The sequence below is a fragment of the Mustelus asterias genome, chromosome 4, assembly GCF_964213995.1.
Source record: "Mustelus asterias chromosome 4, sMusAst1.hap1.1, whole genome shotgun sequence".
NCBI lineage: Eukaryota > Metazoa > Chordata > Chondrichthyes > Carcharhiniformes > Triakidae > Mustelus > Mustelus asterias.
In genome coordinates this window covers 148756367-148777868 of record NC_135804.1, presented here as the reverse complement: position 1 = coordinate 148777868, position 21502 = coordinate 148756367, and the positions used below count along the sequence as shown (strand labels likewise).

At 44.6% G+C, this 21502-nt stretch overlaps 1 protein-coding gene across 6 annotated transcripts in view; it reads right to left on the bottom strand.

The window, feature by feature from the left end:
• LOC144493066 (serine/threonine-protein kinase PAK 3) overlaps nucleotides 1–21502 on the bottom strand; it is a 240624-nt gene that overhangs the window by 34149 nt on the left and 184973 nt on the right. For all 6 annotated transcript variants that reach the window (XM_078211928.1, XM_078211929.1, XM_078211932.1 and 3 more), the window contains 3 exons: nucleotides 18645–18767; nucleotides 9860–10040; nucleotides 8697–8760 (listed from right to left, as the gene is read on the bottom strand). In XM_078211928.1, the coding sequence (XP_078068054.1) occupies nucleotides 8697–8760; nucleotides 9860–10040; nucleotides 18645–18767 (368 nt within the window). The remainder of the gene's footprint in view (nucleotides 1–8696; nucleotides 8761–9859; nucleotides 10041–18644; nucleotides 18768–21502) is intronic.

Sequence of the window (21502 nt, the reverse complement as noted above, 5' to 3'; positions counted from 1 at the left end):
CTGTACCTGGAATATTGGGCACAGTTTTGGTCTCCTGACCCAAGGAGAATATATTTGCCATGGAGGGAGTGCTCATCAGACTGATTCCTGAGAAGGCTGCATCTAGGCGCTGAGGGGATTTTCACAGTAACTTCATTGCAATGTTAATGTAAGCCTACTTGTGCTATTAATGAATAAACTTTAAACCTCAGAAACTAGGAGGAGCAGTTGGCCATTTGGCTGTGCGAGCTTGCTCCACCATTCAATATGATCATGGCTGATCCTTGATCTCAATGACATATTACTGCTTTCTCCCCATACCCCTTGGTGCCATAATAATCTAAACATTTCTCCCTTTCTTGAATACGTTCAGTGACTTGACCTCCACAGCTTTCTATGGTGGACAATTCCACAGGTTCACTTTGAGTGAAGAATTTTTTCCTCATCTCAGTCCTAAATGATCCCTCTGATATCTTGAGACTGTGTCCCCTGGTTCTAGATTCCCCATGTGGAGATTCCGGCGTTGGACTGGGGTAAACACAGTAAGAAGTTTAACAACACCAGGTTAAAGTCCAACAGGTTTATTTGGTAGCAAAAGCCACACAAGCTTTCGGAGCTCCAAGCCCCTTCTTCAGGTGAGTGGGAATTCTGTTCACAAACAGAGCTTATAAAGACACAGACTCAGTGGGAATTCTGTTCACAAACAGAGCTTATAAAGACACAGACTCAGTGTGTGTGAGTCTGTGTCTTTATAAGCTCTGTTTGTGAACAGAATTCCCACTCACCTGAAGAAGGGGCTTAGAGCTCCGAAAGCTTGTGTGGCTTTTGCTACCAAATAAACCTGTTGGACTTTAACCTGGTGTTGTTAAACTTCTTACTGTCTAGATTCCCCATCCAGGGAAAACATCCTCCCTACATACAGATAAAAGGCAAAACACTGCAGATGCTGGAATCCGAAACAAAAACTGAAAATGCTGAAAAATCTCAGCAGGTCTCACAGCATCTGTGGAGAGAGAATAGAGGTAACGTTGAGTCTGGATGGCTCTGACAAAGGGCTAAACTCCAGTGAAAATAGACCCAGTCAAACCAGCTCTCCTCATAGGCCAGTCCTGTCAACCCTGGTATCAGCCTAGTGAGCCTCTGCTGCACTCTCTCAAATGGTAAGTATATCCTTTGTTAGGTAGGGACACAGATGCGTGTAACTTCACATTAAGCCATGTTGTTCTGCATCTGCCATGTGTTTGTCCACTCACTCATTGTCTAAATCACACTAAAGCCTCTTTGCATCCTCCTCATAACTCACAATCCCGCCCAGTTGTGTGTTGTCATTTATATACATCATGAACAGCTGGGGCCCAAGCACTGATTGCAGTGACCCCCCACTATTCACTGCCTGCCACGTGAAAAAAAACCCAGATTCCCACTCTCTGTTTTCTGTCTGTCAAACATTTTGCGATCCATGCCAATGCATTACATCCCCTATCCCATGTGCTTTAATTTTGCCGAGTAACCTCTTATGAAGGATGACACCCCTTTCTCCCCTCGCAGGACATTGGTCCTGGCCCTGCTCAGATACAACCCGTCCTCCTTGTACTGGTCCCACCTTCCCCAAAACTGGTCTCAATGTCCCAAGAATCTGAATCCCTCCCTCCTACACCATCTCTCCATCCATGCATCCATCTGGTATGACCTGTTATTTTACTCCTGCCAGCACATGGCACTGCTACTAATTCTGAAATTACCACCTTTGTGGTCCTACTTTTTAAATTTGATTGAATCAGTTCCCTACATCATTAAACATAAATGAAATACACAACTACCATTTCTACCACTATTATTGGGTTCACTTTACAAGTCAACAATCCCTGAACTGAATTGCGTACCTTGCTTTAAGAAGCTGATGTGTACATACTGAACTTAAGCTTATAGCTTCCCTCATTGACCAGACAGAGAGACTGTGCTTCATCTTTCACTCTTCCAGAGCTCCATGGGTCAAGAATTGGAGCTGCTAATTAAATCTACCATTTCAAATGAGGAACTGCCTCCACCCTGGCTTTGCTGCACTAACATTGTCTATTTAGGTAATACTTCTGCTCCGCATTTTGAAATAAAACTCATTCCAACATTAATGGCACAAATGTCTCTGGAAATGCTGGATGATCTGTATTGTCTCACACTGCTCTGATGTGTCAGAACACATAATCCTTAGCTGACTGGTGTTCCAAATAATTTGTATTAAGCAAAATCCCAAATAGCGCATGCCTCTCGGCAGAGTTAACCATTTGAGAATAGAACATAATTGAAAGCAAATATCAGCGATAGGTAGGCTCTTTACTGGTAAGGGAATCAATGGTTATGGGGAAGTGGCAGGAGAATGGGGTTGAGAAACATATTAGCTATGATTGAATGGCAGAGCAGACTCGATGGGCTGAATGGCCTAATTATGCTGCTATATCTTATGGTCTAAAAGATTACTTTCACTGGAAATATGCAGGCAAAATTCTGTTTGGAATGGTAAAGATAGTCCTATCCTGGAGAAAGAAGGGGACTCTAGGTGACTCCACCCAAACTTCTTTGGTACACAGACTGGCCGGCATAAACTGGGCTGGTGGGCTTTTAAAATGGCGGATGTGTCTTCCCTGCACCAATCCCAATGCCTTTCCCTGCCAGAAGACAGCAAACTCTCTATTAAATATTCAAATTGGGCACAGATGACGATCTTGTAGATCCGTTACTATTGGTATTGGTGATAAAGAAAGCTTTTTAAATACAGAAATAAATTAGAAGGTAAAAACTGATCTGATAATTAATAATGGTGAGGAACAGTGAGAAACCAAATGAACAGTTTAAAGTGATTCAAAGTAAATACAGCTGGATTCATTTACTGAGTGCTACAATCAACCCATGACAGTTTTTCCAAGATGTCGCTTTCCAATTTAGAATCCCGACAGTACAGGAGGCGACCATTCGGCCCATCAAGTCTGTACCGACCACATCCCAACCATGCCCTATTCCCGTAGCCTCACACATTTACCCTGCTAACTCCCTGACACTAGGGTCAATTTAGAATGGCCAATCTACTTAACCCAAACATCTTTGGACTGTGGGAGAAAACCGGAGTAATTTGATGACCTCTTTTCACATCCTCCTAATTTGATTGGAGCAAAATTGGGAAATCCTATACAGAAATAAGTATTTAAAACAAGGGTGTTGGGAAGCATGGGGTTCAGTCTCGGGGAGTACAATGTGGTTCTGAATGACAGAAGGGACATTTCCTCTCATAAATCTGCTGAATGAAATGAACTTGGGGCAATCTCAATTCAATTCTTAATGGGCACAATTCAATGATCGAAGTTTTACTATTGGACTGGATCAGTAATCGCACTCAAGAACTAATACAGCGGAGGTAGAACTTCATGGCTGGAGGTAAATTGGACAGCACGGTGGCACAATGGTTAGCATTGCTGCCTCACAGTGCCAGGGACCCGGGTTCGATTCCCGCCTTGAATCACTGTGTGGGGTCTGCATGTTCCCCGTGTCTGTGTGGGTTTCCTTCAGGTGCTCTGGTTTCCTCCCACAGTCTGAAAGACGTGCTGGTTAGGTGCATTGGCCATGCTAAATTATCCCTCAGTGTACCCGAACAGGCACCGGAGTGTGACGACTAGGGAATTTTCACAGTAACTCCGCTGCAGTGTTAATGTAAGCCTACTTGTGACTAATAAATAAATTTTAACTTTAAATGTGTAGCATTTGGACTGTCCAATATACAACAAATGCACAGACATGTTAACAGCAAATTATAAAATTCCCCAACATTTTCCTCACTAGGAGGAGTAGGGAAGGTGGCCCCAGTCCGGGAACATTAAAGGTACATTCTGATCAATGATGGAACCATCCCCGTGTAAATAGGATGAAAAAAAAAAACATTGGGCAGGATTTTCCAGCCCTTCCTGCCAGCTGGGGATCCTGCTGTCCCCCTCACCAGTGGGTTCCCTAGTGGTGAGACAGGCGAGCCCCCACCTCCGCCACAAAAAAAAACAGCATGGCATTGGTGGGACCGGAAGATCCCACCGGCAGCCAGTGGTGATCCGTCTACACCACCGGAAAAAACGCCATGTACGGAGGGGCTGGAAAATCCCATCCATAGTGATTTTTTAAAAATTAAAAATTCACAAAGTGACAGAGCTGGCAAGGCACTTAAAACCTCACTGACACCTTTGCCTCAGATCTTTTAAATGGTTAGATATCATAGACACTGTTGCTACTCTAAATATTCAGGATAGAATGCAGTTAATGGAACTCAATAACAGTCACTGTATAAATCCACAGCCAATTCAATCCTGTCTGTTTTTAACCATGCACGTTTAAATATAATATATGGGTCCTACGCGAAATAAATTTGAATTTGAGGTAGTCATAACCACATTATACTGGCTTTAGATTAGTGTTGAATAATGAGTTATGAGCACAGATATGGATTGTGCAGTCTTGTTTAAGATTAGGATGTACTTGATATAATTTAGAAGATTAAAATTGCTGCAGTGGGATTGTACATTATCTATGGAATTACCAGGCTTGATGAACACCATTATTTCATGTACTTTTAATTTGGCATAAATTGGCACAATATTGATTGCTGTTTGGGAGAAAACGCGAGACGTAAAAACTTTAACACTGGTATTATTTTCTGAATGGGAGAGGGGGTCACCAATCTCTTGGTTTTGCCATCTTACAAAAATCAAAAATGTACCAAACCACGGGGGTGATTCTCCCAGCCCGCTGCGCTGTTTTTGTAGCGCAGTGGGCCATGGGACTCAAGCGGAGGCCATTTTGCGGGCTCCCCGCTGGGCACCATGACCTCACAATGGGGGGGGGGGGGGGGCGGAGAGAGAGAGAGAGAGAAGAGAGGGGAGGTGCTTAGGGGGTCAGGGGATGAAAACATGCAGGGTGCTGGGGGGAGCGGGGAGATCTGAGTGTCATTTAGGGGGAAGGTGCCAGATGAGGTTAATCATCTTGCTGGACTTGCTGTCCGGATTAGGTCATTCAGTTTTGCGGCACCAAATTATAGGAGGCAAAAATCCACGCACCACCCCCCTCCTCCATCAGCGCATCTGCAAGTGCTGACTTGGTTTCCCCTCCATAGTAACATGGCAAACCGCACTAAACTTGTTGGAATACTCTAATGAGCGCATGACTCGCCCAAACTGCCTGCAGCTGATCTGCTCTAACAAGGGACAGCTCCATAAAAACACCAAGGATGGACAGACAGGCAGGCAGTGCAGAAGGAAATGGCCTCCAGGAAGACAGTGCCACATTTTTCGGATGCTGACCTGGCCAGGTTACTGGAGCCGGTGGAGGCAAGGCGGAACACCCTCTTCACCGTAGCAGGACGCCGTCCCAGGGGAAAGGGATGGAAATGCAACCTAGGAGGCAGTGGCAGCATGCACTAGTGCAGGGGAACTGGCCAGAACTAGGAAGCAGTCCTGCAAAAAAACTGAATGACCTAATCTGGAGAGATGAGAGAGAGAGAGAGAGAGAGATTGAACAGTTTAGGCCTATAGTCTCTGGAATTTAGAAGAATGAGGGGAGATCAAATTGAGATGATAAAAGGTATGGATAAAGTAGACGTGAAGCGAATGCTTCCTCTTGTGGGGCATTCTAGGATGAGAGGTCATAGTCTTAAGGATAAGGGGTAGCAAATTTAAAACAGAGTTGAGGAGAAAACTACTTCTTCCAAAGGATTGTAAATCTGTGGAATTCGCTACCCCAAAGTGCAGTGGATGCTGTGAGTCAATTTAAAGGAAGAGTTAGACAGATTTTTAATTGGTAATGGATTGAAGGGTTATGGGGAGAAGGCAGTAAAATGGGGATGAGGAGCATATCAGCCATGATCGAATGATGGAGCAGACTCGATGGGCTAAATGGTCTAATTCTGCTCCTATAACTTATGAATTTATGCAGATTAATTGTTGTATTGCAAAAGTCATCTTGTCAATCTGAAGAGGGGAAGGAGTTGATTTTGGGGAAAGGAAGAGACAGATGGAGGGTTTAAAGAACTCTGCTCGCCCCCAGCCCAGCAACACACACTCCCCACACAGGTCATAAAATTCCACCCATCATCTCTGCGGTGAAATGAAATCGGAGCTGAAAATCAAGTGCATTAACACAGTGAATAAACCCGGTGAATGATTAAATGGAGCAAACTGAAATTGGAGGGATGTCAGGAGGACCTTTTTTGCATGCAAAGTTTGCATGTTTATCCATTACAGAAGATACAAATCTGACATTCTAAAACTTACTCTTTGCTGATCTGTCAAATAATTTAAAAGTGATAATCATTAAGATTATTTGACACATGAATCTTACAGCATCTCAATATTTATTCTTGCTCTCATTGCCCAATAATGAAAGGCCAGTTCTTGCATAATTGAATATACTTCCACCCACTTCCTTTCTCAAAATTATATATAATATAATATATACATCACTCCTAGTGTTCTATCAGATGCTTAGCACTTTGCAGGAACTGCCAAAGGTGCATTTAATTAAACTCTGGCCTCTTGGAATACTCAGGCTGTTGCATATCAGTATGTTGGAGAACATCTGTGGATGTTGAGTAGATCAAGCTTAGACCCGAATGGTGTCACTTCCACAGCATCTTCTTCATGCCCATTACCCTGGTGTCCAATTGTTAAAATGGTGAAGTCAAGAAACCTGATGATGATTGTAACCAGAGTATGTGCCAATCACTTACTTGGCACAGAGGTCACTGCCAACATCCACAGTGGCAAAGCTCAAGTCCCAATAAGTGTTCCTGACCTACTACCTTGTGTGATTGACGCTACTACACACTGTTAACATGTGGAATACAGCACCAATTGCAACAAATGATGATCCCAGGAATGAAAAGCTTGACATATAAGGAGTGTCTGTGGACTCTGGGTCTGTACTTGGAGTTTAGAAGGATGAGGCAGGATCTCATAGAAACATAGAAAAACTACAGCACAAAACAGGCCCTTCGGCCCCACAAGTTGTGCCGAACATATCCCTACCTTTTAGGCCTACCTATAACCCTCCATCCTATTAAGTCCCATGTACTCATCCAGGAGTCTCTTAAAAGACCCTATTGAGTTTGCCTCCACCACCACTGACGGCAGCCGATTCCACTCGCCCACCACCCTCTGTGTGAAAAACTTCCCCCTAACATTTCCCCTGTACCTACCCCCCGGGACCTTAAACCTGTGTCCTCTCGTAGCAGCCATTTCCACCCTGGGAAAAAGCCTCTGAGAGTCCACCCGATCTATGCCTCTCAACATCTTATATACCTCTATTAGGTCTCCTCTTATCCCACGTCTCTCCAAGGAGAAAAGACCGAGCTCCCTCAGCCTATCCTCATAAGGCATGCCACTCAATCCAGGCAACATCATTGTAAATCTCCTCTGCACCCTTTCAATCTTTTCCACATCCTTCCTGTAATGAGGCGACCAGAACTGAGCACAGTACTCCAAGTGGGGTCTGACGAGGGTCTTATATAGCTGCATCATTATCCCCGGACGCCCAAACTCAATCCCTCAATTGATAAAGGTCAGCACACCAGACGCCTTCTTAACCACCTCCTCCACCTGCAGGGCCGATTTTAGAGTCCTATGGACCCGGACCCCAAGGTCCTTCTGATCCTCTACAGTACTCAGAGTCTTTCCCTTAATATTGTACTCCTTCATCCCATTTGACCTGCCAAAATGGACCACTACACATTTATCTGGGTTGAAGTCCATCTGCCACTTCTCCGCCCAGTCTTGCATCCTATCTATGTCCTTCTGTAACTTCTGACATCCCTCCAGACTATCCACAACCCCACCAACCTTCGTGTCATCGGCAAACTTACCAACCCATCCCTCCACTTCCTCATCCAGGTCATTTATGAAAATGACAAACAGCAAGGGTCCCAGAACAGATCCCTGGGGCACACCACTGGTGACCGACCTCCATTTAGAAAAAGACCCATCTATACCCACTCTCTGCCTCCTTTGGGCAAGCCAGTTCTGGATCCACAGGGCAGCAGTTTCTCATTGAAACATACAAAATAATGCAAGGCCTGGATAGAGTGGGTGTGGGGGAAGGTGTTTCCATTAGTAAGACAAAATAGGACGGGGGTGGCCTCAGAGTAAAGGGATGACCTTTTAGAACTGAGATAAGGAGGAATTTCTTCAGCCAGGGAGTGGTGAATCTGTGGAATTCATTGCCACAGAAGGCTGTGGAGGCCAGGTCATTGAGTGTATTTAAGTCAGAGATAGATAGGTTCTTGATTGGTAAAGGGATCAATGGTTACGGGGAAAAAGCAGGGGAATGAAGTTGAGAAACTTATCAGCCATGATTGAATGGTGAAGCAGACTCAATGGACCAAATCGCCTAATTCTGCTCCTATATCTTATGGTCTTCAAATCACACCGGCTCTGATTGTACTGTACAGAATTGAAAGGTAGCTTGCTGTTTATTCAAATTCTGTGTATTGATAGCTGTTAATCAGACAGACTGTTTTTAGGATCAAAACCATGTCAGAAATGACCAGTCACAGTCATGGGTTCTGAAGGAAAGATAGAATGATGTCCTGAAAGACCATTGTTATTGTTGGTGCCACATTTGGTGTTTTATAATATGGCGGCACTGCGTTAGATTGAAAATGGCCAGCCTTAATTAATAAAAAGACTTGCACCTACCCCTGCCCGATCTTTTCAAATCTTGTGTATTTCTTTTTGGGATCACCCACGCTTACTATGCTTCCTGAAACAAAAGTCACATCAAGTGTAAAGATATTGAAATCATAACACGTAGGACATTTCAAAAGCAGCTTCTTTTTAATGAGGACAACATTTTATTTGAAGCTTGAATATTAAGGAGACAGACTCATCACATTGTTACAATTCTCTCTCTTCAATCATCCATGACATGGATTTTGTGGTCCCTCCGTCAGATGTGTTTTCAGTTAACATGGATGCAGCTAGGCGAGTGCGGTGGATTGTGGGGGGGGGGGTTGGGGAGCGTGGCTGTGTGTGTCGGAGAGGCAGTGGTTGGGCATGGAAATGATGGCTGGTGTCTACACACTGCCTTCCTACCCATTCCTAACTCGGTCACTAAAAATGGCCACTTGCTGAAATAATCATTTCAAAAACACAATTAGCAATTGAGCTTTCTAACAAGCCAATTGACTCGAATGAAATGCTGCCCAATGCCATAATATGGTTGCTCTGACCAGGGGAGGGTGCAGAAGTGTGCGGGCCTTTTTTTTAAACTCACTTAACCATCAGGAAGGAAGGGGTGGTGAATGCCAATTCGCAGGTGCCCTGTGCACATTGGAGGACATCCTCGTGCCCCAAGATGTTAAGCCCCCCTTTTGTGCCCTCCCAGCCCCCGCACCAGAATGCCCGATCCCTACCAACCCTAACAGCCCAGGATTTAGCTTCGCCCAAAGTCCATTGCTCTGACAGCCTGCAGTCCTGGCAACAGCACACACTACAGAGCTGTGCTGTTGCCAAGGCTAGAACCTACCAGCCAATCAGATTGGCTCTTGAGGATGGGACCTCCTCACACTAAAGGGTGCGAGTCCCACTTTCTGCCTGCCACTGCCACCCCTCGTGCGGGAATAGGGGAGGGAGGGCAGCCTTTGCTGAAGTGGGCCATTTTGGAACCAACTTTTGTAGTGGTGAGGGAGGAGCTGGGGAGGGCAACAATATTTCTGTAAAATTCAGCCCATGGGAAACATGAGTATAAAGTTGTGCTATTAGCCCAACAGGTCTTCAAATGTGATGCAAGGAAATAGATTTAAATCACTCTAAACAGATCCTCAGTTAAAATCAAAAGATGTTTAATTTTAAATACATACTTAATTTTTCAAGAATCTCTTCATCTGTCATCTTGGATTTCTTCCTCTGCTTGTCAGTGTTCCTGCAAAGCTGACTGTTCAAACTGGTTATATTTTCTGGTGGCGTCGTCACTGGAGAGGTTGTTACATCTTTAGCCGGAGCCACTGGCACAATCGGCTCAATCACCGATCGGGTAAAAATCTGCAGAACACAATGACAGTCAGTGCCTCATTACAATTAACTCATGAGTTATCCATAAATTCTTCCCTAATATCTCCATCAACATGGAATTGAGCTGGACACACCAAGGTGGTCTTCACAATGCGTCAGTATCCTTGGGGTGACAGTGGGGATGGAAACGCACTCACCTCTCCTCCTAATCACTTACTGAGCAAAGGGAGATCATTTTCACTTTGGGCACACACGGAAAACTGATGACCGGGGTTGTGCACCCTGATATTCACTCTCTTGCCCTCTAATTGCTGATGTGTACAATTGTTTGTGTTACAACCATGTCCAATTTGAACATTCCCTCCATCGTATCTGAATGTTGGTCAGGCATAGAGCGAGCTTCTGCAGTCATTTCCTCCTCCAGCCTGTTAATGACCTAGATTTTATGGTGGTAATGACAACAAAGCAGCTGAAACTGACAGCAGTTTCAAGAGTGCGTACAAATCAACTAGATCTAACCCTCCCCTGCCAGTGGGCATTTAGCTGCCAGTGTGAGGGGCCCATGCCAAGCAGCTAGCCAACCAAATTTCCCTCCACAGGCTGGAGGGGATTCCTCCCTAACTGGCCCGCTGGTCCCAAAGAAATGCTGCTTAAGGTGCACAGTGATTAGCACTGCTGCTTCACAGCGCCAGGGACCCGGGTTTGATTCCTGACTTGGGTCACTGTCTGTGTGGAGTTTGCACAGTCTCCCTGTGTCTGCATGGGTTTCCTCCGGGTGTTCCGGTTTCCTCCCACAGTCCAAAGATGTGCGGGTTACTTGGATTGGCCATGTGCAGGGTTAGGGTGGGTGATTGGGCCTAGGTAGGGTGCTCTTTCGGAGGGTCGGTGCAGACCCAATGGGCTGAATAACCTCTTCTGCACTGTAGAGATTCTATGATTCTGGCCTCCCCCAGTGGCCTCAAATTCCCCACCAATTGCCCAGCCACTTCATGGACCCCCCAAACACTTCTCAACATCAACGAGTGCAGTGTCAGCTGTGGCCTCCACTCCCACTAGCAATACTGGTAGATCCAAAGCTGCTAGCCTATGATTGGCTGGCAGCTCTCAGTAGCAAGACTTCCAGGCTGAGGGGTGGAAATCTTGCATCTGCCCCATGAATGGACAATTGGCCCTTAAATAATTGTGGGGCAGACCTTCTTCCCTTGGAGTCCAGATATGGGGTTCAACACATGCGTATAATTCAGCACAGTTACACAGAAATCTTCAATTGCTGTGGCCAATTCTGCATTCCTCATGTACAGATGTGCTACTAACCCTGACACTGAAACTAATTCAGAAAACATGACACTGGCTAATTGCCCACTTCTTATGGATTGCCTTTATCAGAAAACATAAGGACGAGTGTTAAGAGGCACAAGGAGCCTGTTCTGGCAATCAGAAATATCTAGTGATAGCACCGTCTGTATCGGAACAAGGATTCCTACACGGAATAGCACTTTCTAAACAGCTGCAAGAAACAAGAATGAGATTCTTCACATTTATCTAATGTTTTAAAAATCTTGGTTCAAATTTATATGACTTAAAGCCCTGCATATTTGCATGTGACTACCCAGAAATTATTATAATAATGTTTTCATTTTATTTTTTAAACAGATTCTATTTTTTCCATCCAGAGAGTGGTGAATGTATGGAATTCACTACCACCGAAAGTAGTTGAGGACAAAACATTGTGCGATTTCAAGAAGTTGGATATAGCTCTTGGGACTAAAGGGGCTAAAGGATCATGGGATCAAGGGATCCCTTTTGCGGGGGGGATGTGAATCAGGATATTGAATTTGATGATCAGCCATGATCAGAATGAATGGCGGACCAGGCTCAAAGGGCCTCCTGCTTCTAGTTTCAATGGAGATGCTGCAACAGCTTAAAGTAAAGGCTTGTGATGGAGAAACATGCCTGTTCTACACATTGCCTGTGGGTTTTGTCTGTCGGTGTGACTTCTCTTCACTGCCCCATGTGCTTGGATTTATACAAGCCCATTACCTGGAAGAGATCTGTTGGGTTCCTTACCGTGGACATATCTTCTGGGTCTTCCAGTGCCTGGAAGGTCACATTAGGCAAGTGGCCAGTTTGGTGGAGGACGACAAGCATGGGCCATCACTTTGCCGCTGATTGCTAATTATCAGCCAATACTAACCGGTTAGGTTCACATTGCCAAAAAATGGTGCACGGTGAGACTCCAGGGAATTATATTTCAGCCACAAGCTGAATCAGGAGGAAAGTGGAGGGAGGAGAAAATATGAACCATGGAATAGAATCCCGACAGTGCAGCAGGAGGTTATTCGAATCATCAAGCCTGCACCGACCACAATCCCACCCAGGTCCTACCGCCGTAACCCCATGTATTTACCTTGCTAATCCACCTGACACTAAGGGACAATTTAGCATAGCCACATCTTTGGACTGTGGGAGGAAACCGGAGCATCCAGAGGAAACCCATGCAGACACGGGGAGAATGCGCTGACTCCGCACAGATAGTCACCCAAGGCAGGAATTGAACCTGGGTCCCTGGTGCTGTGAGGCAGCATTGCTAACCACTGTGCCACCGTGAAACAGGCAAGATTTCTGTAAATCTACATTCCTTTTCTCCCTCCACCTTCTGTTCATTATTTGCCTTTTTACATTTTTTCCTGCTTTGGGATGAAAAATATGCGACTCATTTCAAACTTTACCTGCCACTCAGAACTTTCAACGTAACACTGTCTTCAGCAGCTAGATCCAAAACACATTACACTAGTTAAAGGAATGGCAGGCACATCAAGTACCGCACCACTAATTGTCCTGGAATTTCCTCCAAACTTGTGCCATAGTAATGATGCATGGAAAAGGCATGCCTTTAATCTACTGCAGGCGCTCTAGGCAATTAGGCACAAGTGAATATGTGTATTAATTATGCCAAAGTTTCCTGGGTCAATTGCAACACTCCACTGCCACCCTCACCCAATATTTCAAACCTCTACCCCCTCCCATTAAAAATCAATAGAGAGATCACCAAATTTGCTAAAAGGCCACCCGTTTGCTGGTAATTGCCCCTGAAGATTAAAAATCAAAGAGCTGGCAATGACTTAGCCTGTGGTTCCAAGATAGTAATTGAAAACAAAGTGGTTCAGTTAGGTTTCAGATTAAAACAACATGTAATTCTGACGGTTGGGGAAGTGCTGGAGATATTTCATTTATTTGATGCAAATAGTTACTGTACATAAAGCCATTTCAAAATGTCCTGGAATTTGATCATCCAATAAGTGAACACTCCGAAATCTGGTCTCAAACTCGGCAGATTTGTTTTTGTCACTGGCAGATTATGGGCAGAATGATCGGAACATAGAAATTTGGAGCAGGAATAGGCAAATTCAACCTTTTGAGCCTGCTCCACCATTCATTCAATCAGATCATGGCTGATCTCTCCCTGGTCTGAAATCCACCTCCCCACCTGTTCCCCATGTCCCCTTATTCCTTTTCTTATTAGAAATATATCTGATCTCCTTCTTGAAACCATTCAATGATTCAGACTCCACCGTGCCATGGGGCAGCAAGTTCCACAAATTCACCACCCTCTGCAAGAAGTAGTTCAAAGAACAAAGAACAAAGAACAGTACAGCACAGGAAACAGGCCCTTCGGCCCTCCAAGCCTGTGCCGCTCCTTGGTCCAACTAGACCAATCGTTTGTATCCCTCCATTCCCAGGCTGCTCATGTGACTATCCAGGTAAGTCTTAAACGATGTCAGCGTGTCTGCCTCCACCACCCTACTTGGCAGCGCATTCCAGGCCCCCACCACCCTCTGTGTAAAAAACGTCCCTCTGATGTCTGAGTTATACTTCGCCCCTCTCACCTTGAGCCCGTGACCCCTCGTGATCGTCACCTCCGACCTGGGAAAAAGCTTTCCACTGTTCACCCTATCTATACCCTTCATAATCTTGTATACCTCTATTAGATCTCCCCTCATTCTCCGTCTTTCCAAGGAGAACAACCCCAGTCTACCCAATCTCTCCTCATAGCTAAGACCCTCCATACCAGGCAACATCCTGGTAAACCTTCTCTGCACTCTCTCCAATGCCTCCACGTCCTTCTGGTAGTGCGGCGACCAGAACTGGACGCAGTACTCCAAATGTGGCCTAACCAGCGTTCTATACAGCTGTATCATCAGACTCCAGCTTTTATACTCTATACCCCGTCCTATAAAGGCAAGCATACCATATGCCTTCTTCACCACCTTCTCCACCTGTGTTGCCACCTTCAAGGATTTGTGGACTTGCACACCTAGGTCCCTCTGTGTTTCTATACTCCTGATGACTCTGCCATTTATTGTATAACTCCTCCCTACATTATTTCTTCCAAAATGCATCACTTCGCATTTATCCGGATTAAATTCCATCTGCCACCTCTCCGCCCAATTTTCCCGCCTATCTATATCCTGCTGTATTGCCCGACAATGCTCTTCGCTATCCGCAATTCCAGCCATCTTCGTGTCATCCGCAAACTTGCTGATTACACCAGTTACACCTTCTTCCAAAGTTCCTCCTCATCTCAGTTTTAAATCTACCTTCACTCGACCTATAGTTCTAGATTTGCAGTCACGTAGAGGCTTGCCTGTGTGATCTTCATGCTGAAAGCTTGGGAGGAGAGCCCATTGTCAACGAACAATTTTAATCATTTTTGTTTCCAAGAGGGTGCTGTGGGCTTGGACTTTGGTTGGATGATAGCCCAAATGGGGAGAGACTGTGTTTCAGCTGTTTAATTGCTGGAACAACTTAGCTATGGCTTCACTGAGGAAGACACAGCCTTCTGATGAATTACCGAGGGTAACAGTGAAGTAACCCACCAGCATAGAATTCTAGAATCCTACGGTGCAGAAGGAGGCCATTTGGCCCTTCGAGTCTGCATCGACCACAATCCCACCCAGGGCCTATTCCCATAACCCCATACATTTACCCTGCTAATCCCCCTGAGACTAAGGGGAAATTTAGCATGGCCAATCCACCTAACCCACACATCTTTGACTGTGGGAGAAAACCGGAGCATCTGGGAGGAAACTGACGCAGACATGGGGAGAAGATGCAAATTCCACACAGACGGTGACCCAAGGCCGGAATTGAACCTGGTCCCTGGTGCTGTGAGGCAGCAGTGTTAACCACTGTACCACCATGCCACCCAAATCTACAACGCATTTACAAAGGAAGGCCTGGATAGCAGTGGGAATGGGCCAACCTACTGTCCCAGTCCAGCCTTTAACATTGGACAAATCAGTCATCAAGACTGTTATTAAAATATCAATTGGAGGAAGAGAACATTATTTGTAAAATTCCCTTTCAGATGAAATTATGCAATCCGTGTGCTTATGTGGTGTTCAAAGCACAGCGTACTGTAGAAAACTTGTTGCATTTCTTATTACCAAGTCACTTTGCCATCCACATTTCAAAATGTTATAATAGCACTAAATACAGTGGATGTAAGTACAGAGCAATGACCCAGATGTGACAGGGTCTGTTTCCTCCGTGACCATCATGCTCAACTCCCCATGCAATTTCAGAAAATGCAACACCTACTCCTTTACCTACTCCCTCGTCACCATTCAAGGCCTCAAATACTCCCTTCAGGACAAGTAGCGTTTCACTTGCACTTCCTTCAATTTGATCTACTGTATTTGCTGCTCCCAATGACGTCCCCTCTACACTGGGGAGTCTAAACGCAGACTGGGTAACTGCTTTATGGAACACCTTTGCTCAATCTACAAGCAAAACCCAAATCTTCCTGTGGCTTGCCATTTTAACTCAGCACCTTGTTCTCCTGCCCACGTCTGCCCTTAGCCTGCTGCAATGTTCCAGTGAAGCTCAATGCAAGCTGGAGGAATGGCATCCCATCTTCCGATTAGGCATGTTAGAGTTCCAACAACTTTAAGCTGTGAGCTTTCTGAAAAGTATCCCATACATATATTGTCTCATTGCAAAAATCCCTCCTTTTCACCCTCCATCCCCCTCCCATGCCAAGCCATTTTTTATTCTTAAGGTTGCTACATCTTGTTGTAATCTCTCCCAGCTACAATTCAATATCTAATGCATTCTCCCCCTCTTCTGTGCTGATGAAAAGCCAAGCGGACTTGAAACGTTAACCCTGTTCTCTCCCCCTACAGATACTGCCAGACCTGCTGAGTTTTCCCAGCATTCCCTGTTCTTGCTTCAGATTCCAGTATCCGCAGTATTTTGCTTATTACAGACACTTGCATGTCTGTGGCTTCTTGCATACTGTCAGGTCATACCAAACCCTCTGCAGTCAGTGATGTATCTTTAACATGTAGGCCTGAATTTTTAACTCCTCCCATGGAAGCAAACAGGGCCCTAAAAATCACCAAGGCCGGTTGCTGTTTTCCTGACCCCAGCTATTTTGGTCTAGAAGGTCTATAAGCCTACTCTCAATGCAGGCCAGTCAGTTTCCTGAATCAACAGGAACAGTTCAACAGCACCCAGACACAGGCGGAGATAGGGGTGCAGTCAAAGGCTGTCCTATAGTAGGGCACTCCTAACAAAAATAAAAACAATAGTGAATTGGCTCTTCTCTGTTTCTTAGTAACATTTTTAACAATGTGGTCGAGAGAGGACAGTCCTGCCCAAGTGCCTTACCATTTACTTTCGACAGGAAACAGAATCAGGATAAATGGGTCATTTTCTGATTGGCAAACTATAACTAGTGGAATGCCAGAGGGATCAGTGCTGGGACCCTTAACTATTTCTGATCTATATTAATGACTTAGATGAAGGGACTGAGCATATCATAGCCATATTTGCCGATGATACAAAGATAGGTAGGAAAGCAAGTTGTGAAGAGAAGGCAGACACTCTGCAAGGGGATGTAGAAAGGTTAAATGAGTAGGCAACGTTTGGCAGGTTGTATACAATATGGAAAAATAAGAGTTTATCCAGTTTGGTAGGAAGAATAGAAAAGCAGATTTTTTTTTTTTTTAAATGGGGAGAGACCACAGAATGCTGGAGTACAGAAGGATCCAGGTGTCCTTGTATATGAATCACAAAGTTAGCATGCAGGTACAGCAAGTAATGAGGAAGGCAAATGGAATGTTGATCTTTATTGTGAGAGAAGTGGAGTATGAAAGAGGTGAAGTCTTCCTACAACTCTCTAGGGCATTGGTCAGATCACACCTGGAGTTTTGTGTACCGTTTTAATTGCCCACGTTAGGGTCTCAAGTGACGACAGGCTGGAAGGCCATCCAGAGGCTTTTCTGCACGCGATTATTGTGGTTTAGGTAGGAAAGTGGCAGAACCTAGACAGGGGGCAGAGTTTCAAAATAAGAGGTACTCTGGAATTTCTTCTCTCAGAGGCTCATTAATCCTTGGAATTCTGTAGTCAAGGGAGCAATGAGGACTGCGTCATTGACTGTATTCAAGGCCGAATTTTGGTTCAGAAAGATTTTGACCGACAAGGGAGTTAAAAGTTATGGGAGACAGGCAGAACAACCAGGATCTTATTAGGGGGGGGGGGGGGGGGGGGACAGGCTTGATGCATCAAGTGGCCTACTCATAGGATCAGAAATGGGAGCAATAGTAGGCCATTCAGCCCACTGAGCCTGTTCTGCTACCATTCAATGAGATTCTGGCTGACCCGATTGTGGCCTCAGCTCCACTTTCTTGCTTGCTCCCCCATAACACTGGACTTGCTTCTCAATCAAAAATCTGTCCAGCCTAACCTTGAATATATTCAATGATCCAGCCACACCTTTCTCTGTCGAAGAGAATTCCAAAGACGAATGACCCTCAGAAGAAATTCTTCTTGATCCCCATCTTAACCCATTTTTAAACTGTCCCCCCTAGAATGAGATTCCCAAATGAAAAGAAGCATCCTCTCAGCATCTGTCAAACCCCCTCAGAACCTTAAACATTTCAATAAGATCACTCCTCATTCTTCTGAACTCCAATGAGTGTAGGCCCAGCCTTTTCAACTTTTCCCTCATAAGGCAACCCCTCATCCCAGGAATCGTCTTCTCTGAACTGCTTCCAATGCAAGTTTATCTCTCCTTAAGTAAGGAGACCAAACTTGTACACAGTAATCTAGATGGCAATGTCTTGTATGGTTATAGCAAGATTTCCCTACTCCAATCCCCCTTGCAAGTTCTGCTCCTTTTTCTCATGTTCTAATTTTAATTCACAGTGGTCAGCACTGCTGCCTCACAGCACCAGGGACCCGAGATTCATTCCCAGCTTGGGTCACTGTGCGGGATCTGCACATTCTCCCTGTGTCTGCGTGGGTTTCCTCTGGGTGCTCCAGTTTCCTCCCACAGTCCAAAAGGCGTGCTTGTTAGGTGCATCAGCCGTACTAAATTCTCCCTCAGTGTACCCACAGAGTTGCTGGAGTGTGGCAACTAGGGGATTTTCACAGTAACTTGTAACACTAATAAATAAATTTTAAAACTTTAATTTTGTTACATGAGGAGTTTCTCGATGATCAGCTCAACACTTAATGAAGTTGGTCATCGTTAAGCATGATTGACCAGGACTGTATATTTATATTAACTCTGTGATCAAGAACATTTGCTGGCCTCTGACACATCTGCAGAAATAAGTTCTACTGACCGATTTTGTGTGTTCTGGTCGCGGTGCTATCACTGGCGGTGGCAGATTGTCATCATCGTCATCTTCATCATCATCCTCCGACACCGGTGGTACAATTGGTGGCTCTGACGCTATCTTTGTGTTCTGTGAGAGACAGAGCGGTGTTAATATTTTAATTTTAAATCTTCTGAGAAAGGATGCTCCATCAAGGAATATAACAAAAACCGTAGCATCCTATGCTTGCTCCATAAATGTAAGTGCGTAGCATTGAGGAGGAAGGAAGAGGCTTATTGACCTGAAATTATAACTTCCACTTTCTGTCTCTGTTTCATGTAGAGTACAGGTGCTGAGGAGGTCAATACTAAAATTATCTTGCTGCAAAACTTTGATGAGAATATAGTTCTGGACAGTAAGCTTTTTCCAAACAAGGTTGAATTATTACATATTTAGAAGCCTTATTAACCTGTGCTGCAATATTATAATTGATTGAGCTAGGTTTAAATAGTTACTCCTTTAACTAAACATACAAGAAGTGGCAATGCTATTATGGACCTTCAAAACAGGAATTTATTCAAACTAAATTGAGAGTTGTTTGAGGGAAAACAGTGAAACAAGTTGTTTCCAAGTAGATAGCCCTAGTTCATTGCTGCAAATTGATGTCAGGAGAAGCACTCGTACGTGACCCGGTTGTAAGTGGCTGATCTTGTGATATTTATAATTCCTTGTATTTGCCCTTAAAGTTCCTTCTTTATGTTACAAACACTTTACCTCAGCAGTAAATGTTGACACTCTAGATGTACTGAGGGTAACAATAACAACTGAAGTTGTATTACACTCATCTAATTCTGTTCTTTTGCGCATTCCCAACTTTAATTGCTCCACCGTTGGTGTCCGTGCCTTCAGTCGCCAAGGCTCTAAATGCTGGAATTCCCTCCCTACATGTCGCTGCCTCTCAACCTCACGTTTCTCCATTAACCACTGCAACTTGACACGTTTTATTGCATCAAAGATGCTATACAAATACAACTTCCTGTTGCAGTTGAATCATTAGTTGGAACTGTACCGCCCCGCCTGCCACGGGAATTGGAGCTAGCGAAGGGGCGGACAATAGAAAGGTCCATCGACCTTGGGTGGGAGTTTTTGGTTTTGGGATGAGCGAGGCCATAAAATCCCACCCTGTATTCAGTCACCTTGGGAGGTTGTGATCAGTGTGTCACTCTGTAAAGAAGTTCATTAGGGAGAACAAAAAAAGGCAGAAATCTTCAAAGACTATTTAAAATAATAAATTCTTTCTAATAGTTTGGAGGTTTTTTATTAAAAGGAAGGACAGCTACAACAGAAGCCATTTTTCTTTTTCCTGTTTTAAGCATTGCCTTACAAAAGGAGTGGGGAATAATGTGCAATGCTCAGATGCAACTTGGAAGAGTTTGCACTCAAGTGTATTGGGTTTGCTGCCATTTGGGAGAAAAACAATGCGCTGCCAGATGTTCACAATGTCTCCTTTGCTGCCCACTCCCCTGTCCTGCCAGGGCCGGCTGTACCATATCAAATAGATAAGAAATGGACAAAAGGAACTTAATGTCTGGTGTATTGTAAAGGGTAGTCATGATGTGGAGATGCCGGCGTTGGACTGGGATAAACACAGTAAGAAGTCTCACAACACCAGGTTAAAGTCCAACAAGTTTATTTGGTAGCAAAAGCCACTAGTGGTGTGGAGAGACTTCTTACTATTGTAAAGGGGGCAGAGGGGACAGAGGAGAACACAAGGTTGAACTCCTTTCACCTCCACATAACTGCTTACTTTATCAATATACAATTTACTATTTCAATGACATACCAATGGACTCTAAATTAATCTCCTGAATCAATAAATTCGTATTCCACCAACTTTAGCACAAAATGTACCAAACCTTCAACTGGATATTGCATTCAGCTAGCTTTTTAACCCAGTAAATTCCCCAATAGCTGAAATATAACATGAATTCACAACTATTTATCATTTATTTAATGGAGAGATCAAGTGCATGTGCAGCAGGAGAAGGCAGTGAGCGAGAAAGAAAAAACAAGAGAGCTGGAAATTTGGAAGGACCAAGGTAAAGAAGAACTAGTGGAACAACTAAAACACATCAGGGTGAGAAAGTTAAACAGAAGCAAAGCTAATGAATATTTCAGGCAAGGGGTTGGAAAGGGTAAAAGGAATGCAAGTCAAAATAGAATTAAAAGCAAAAACAGGGAAGGACATAGAGGGAAAGAGTTTAGCCACCCCATAGACAGTTTCTACTCTGCTGCCTTATGTAACGCAATCAATCCCTTTGTGTTCCTCATGTGGCATTGGGGCACAGTGAAAGGAAATCTATGTTCAAAATCTCAGTAAATATGTCTACTCAGATTATACAGTTATTGCCATTTTGTAGCGGAAGATGCCAACATGACATCTGGCAGGGGAAGAGCGGCTAATTTTCTGTCCTCAACTGTCCAGTTTGTGCTGGTTTCCTCAGGTAACTTAACGGGTGTTTGAATAAACTAGAACAGAAAAGGGGCAGTTTTACGGCTGCGTTGCCCCCACCACAGATCATGCTGGAGCTGGGGTCGGAGGTCGTAGGAGACGGGACCAGTGTGTTCAACACCAGCGAGTTCAACACCAGCGAGAACCCCATTTGTGATTCTCCCAGTCCCCGCAGCTGGGCTTAATCTGGTTTCCACCCGATGAGGGCGAGAACTAGATTAGCATATTTAAATATTAATTAAGTTTAGTCAATTTCAAGCTGGACTTTCCTGGCTCTCGTAATTCTCTGACCCTCAGGCACAGCAGGAACCTGGCGTGAATCACTACTGATCTCCACAAATGGAGACCAGCCGTAATGGCTATGCCGAGGGGC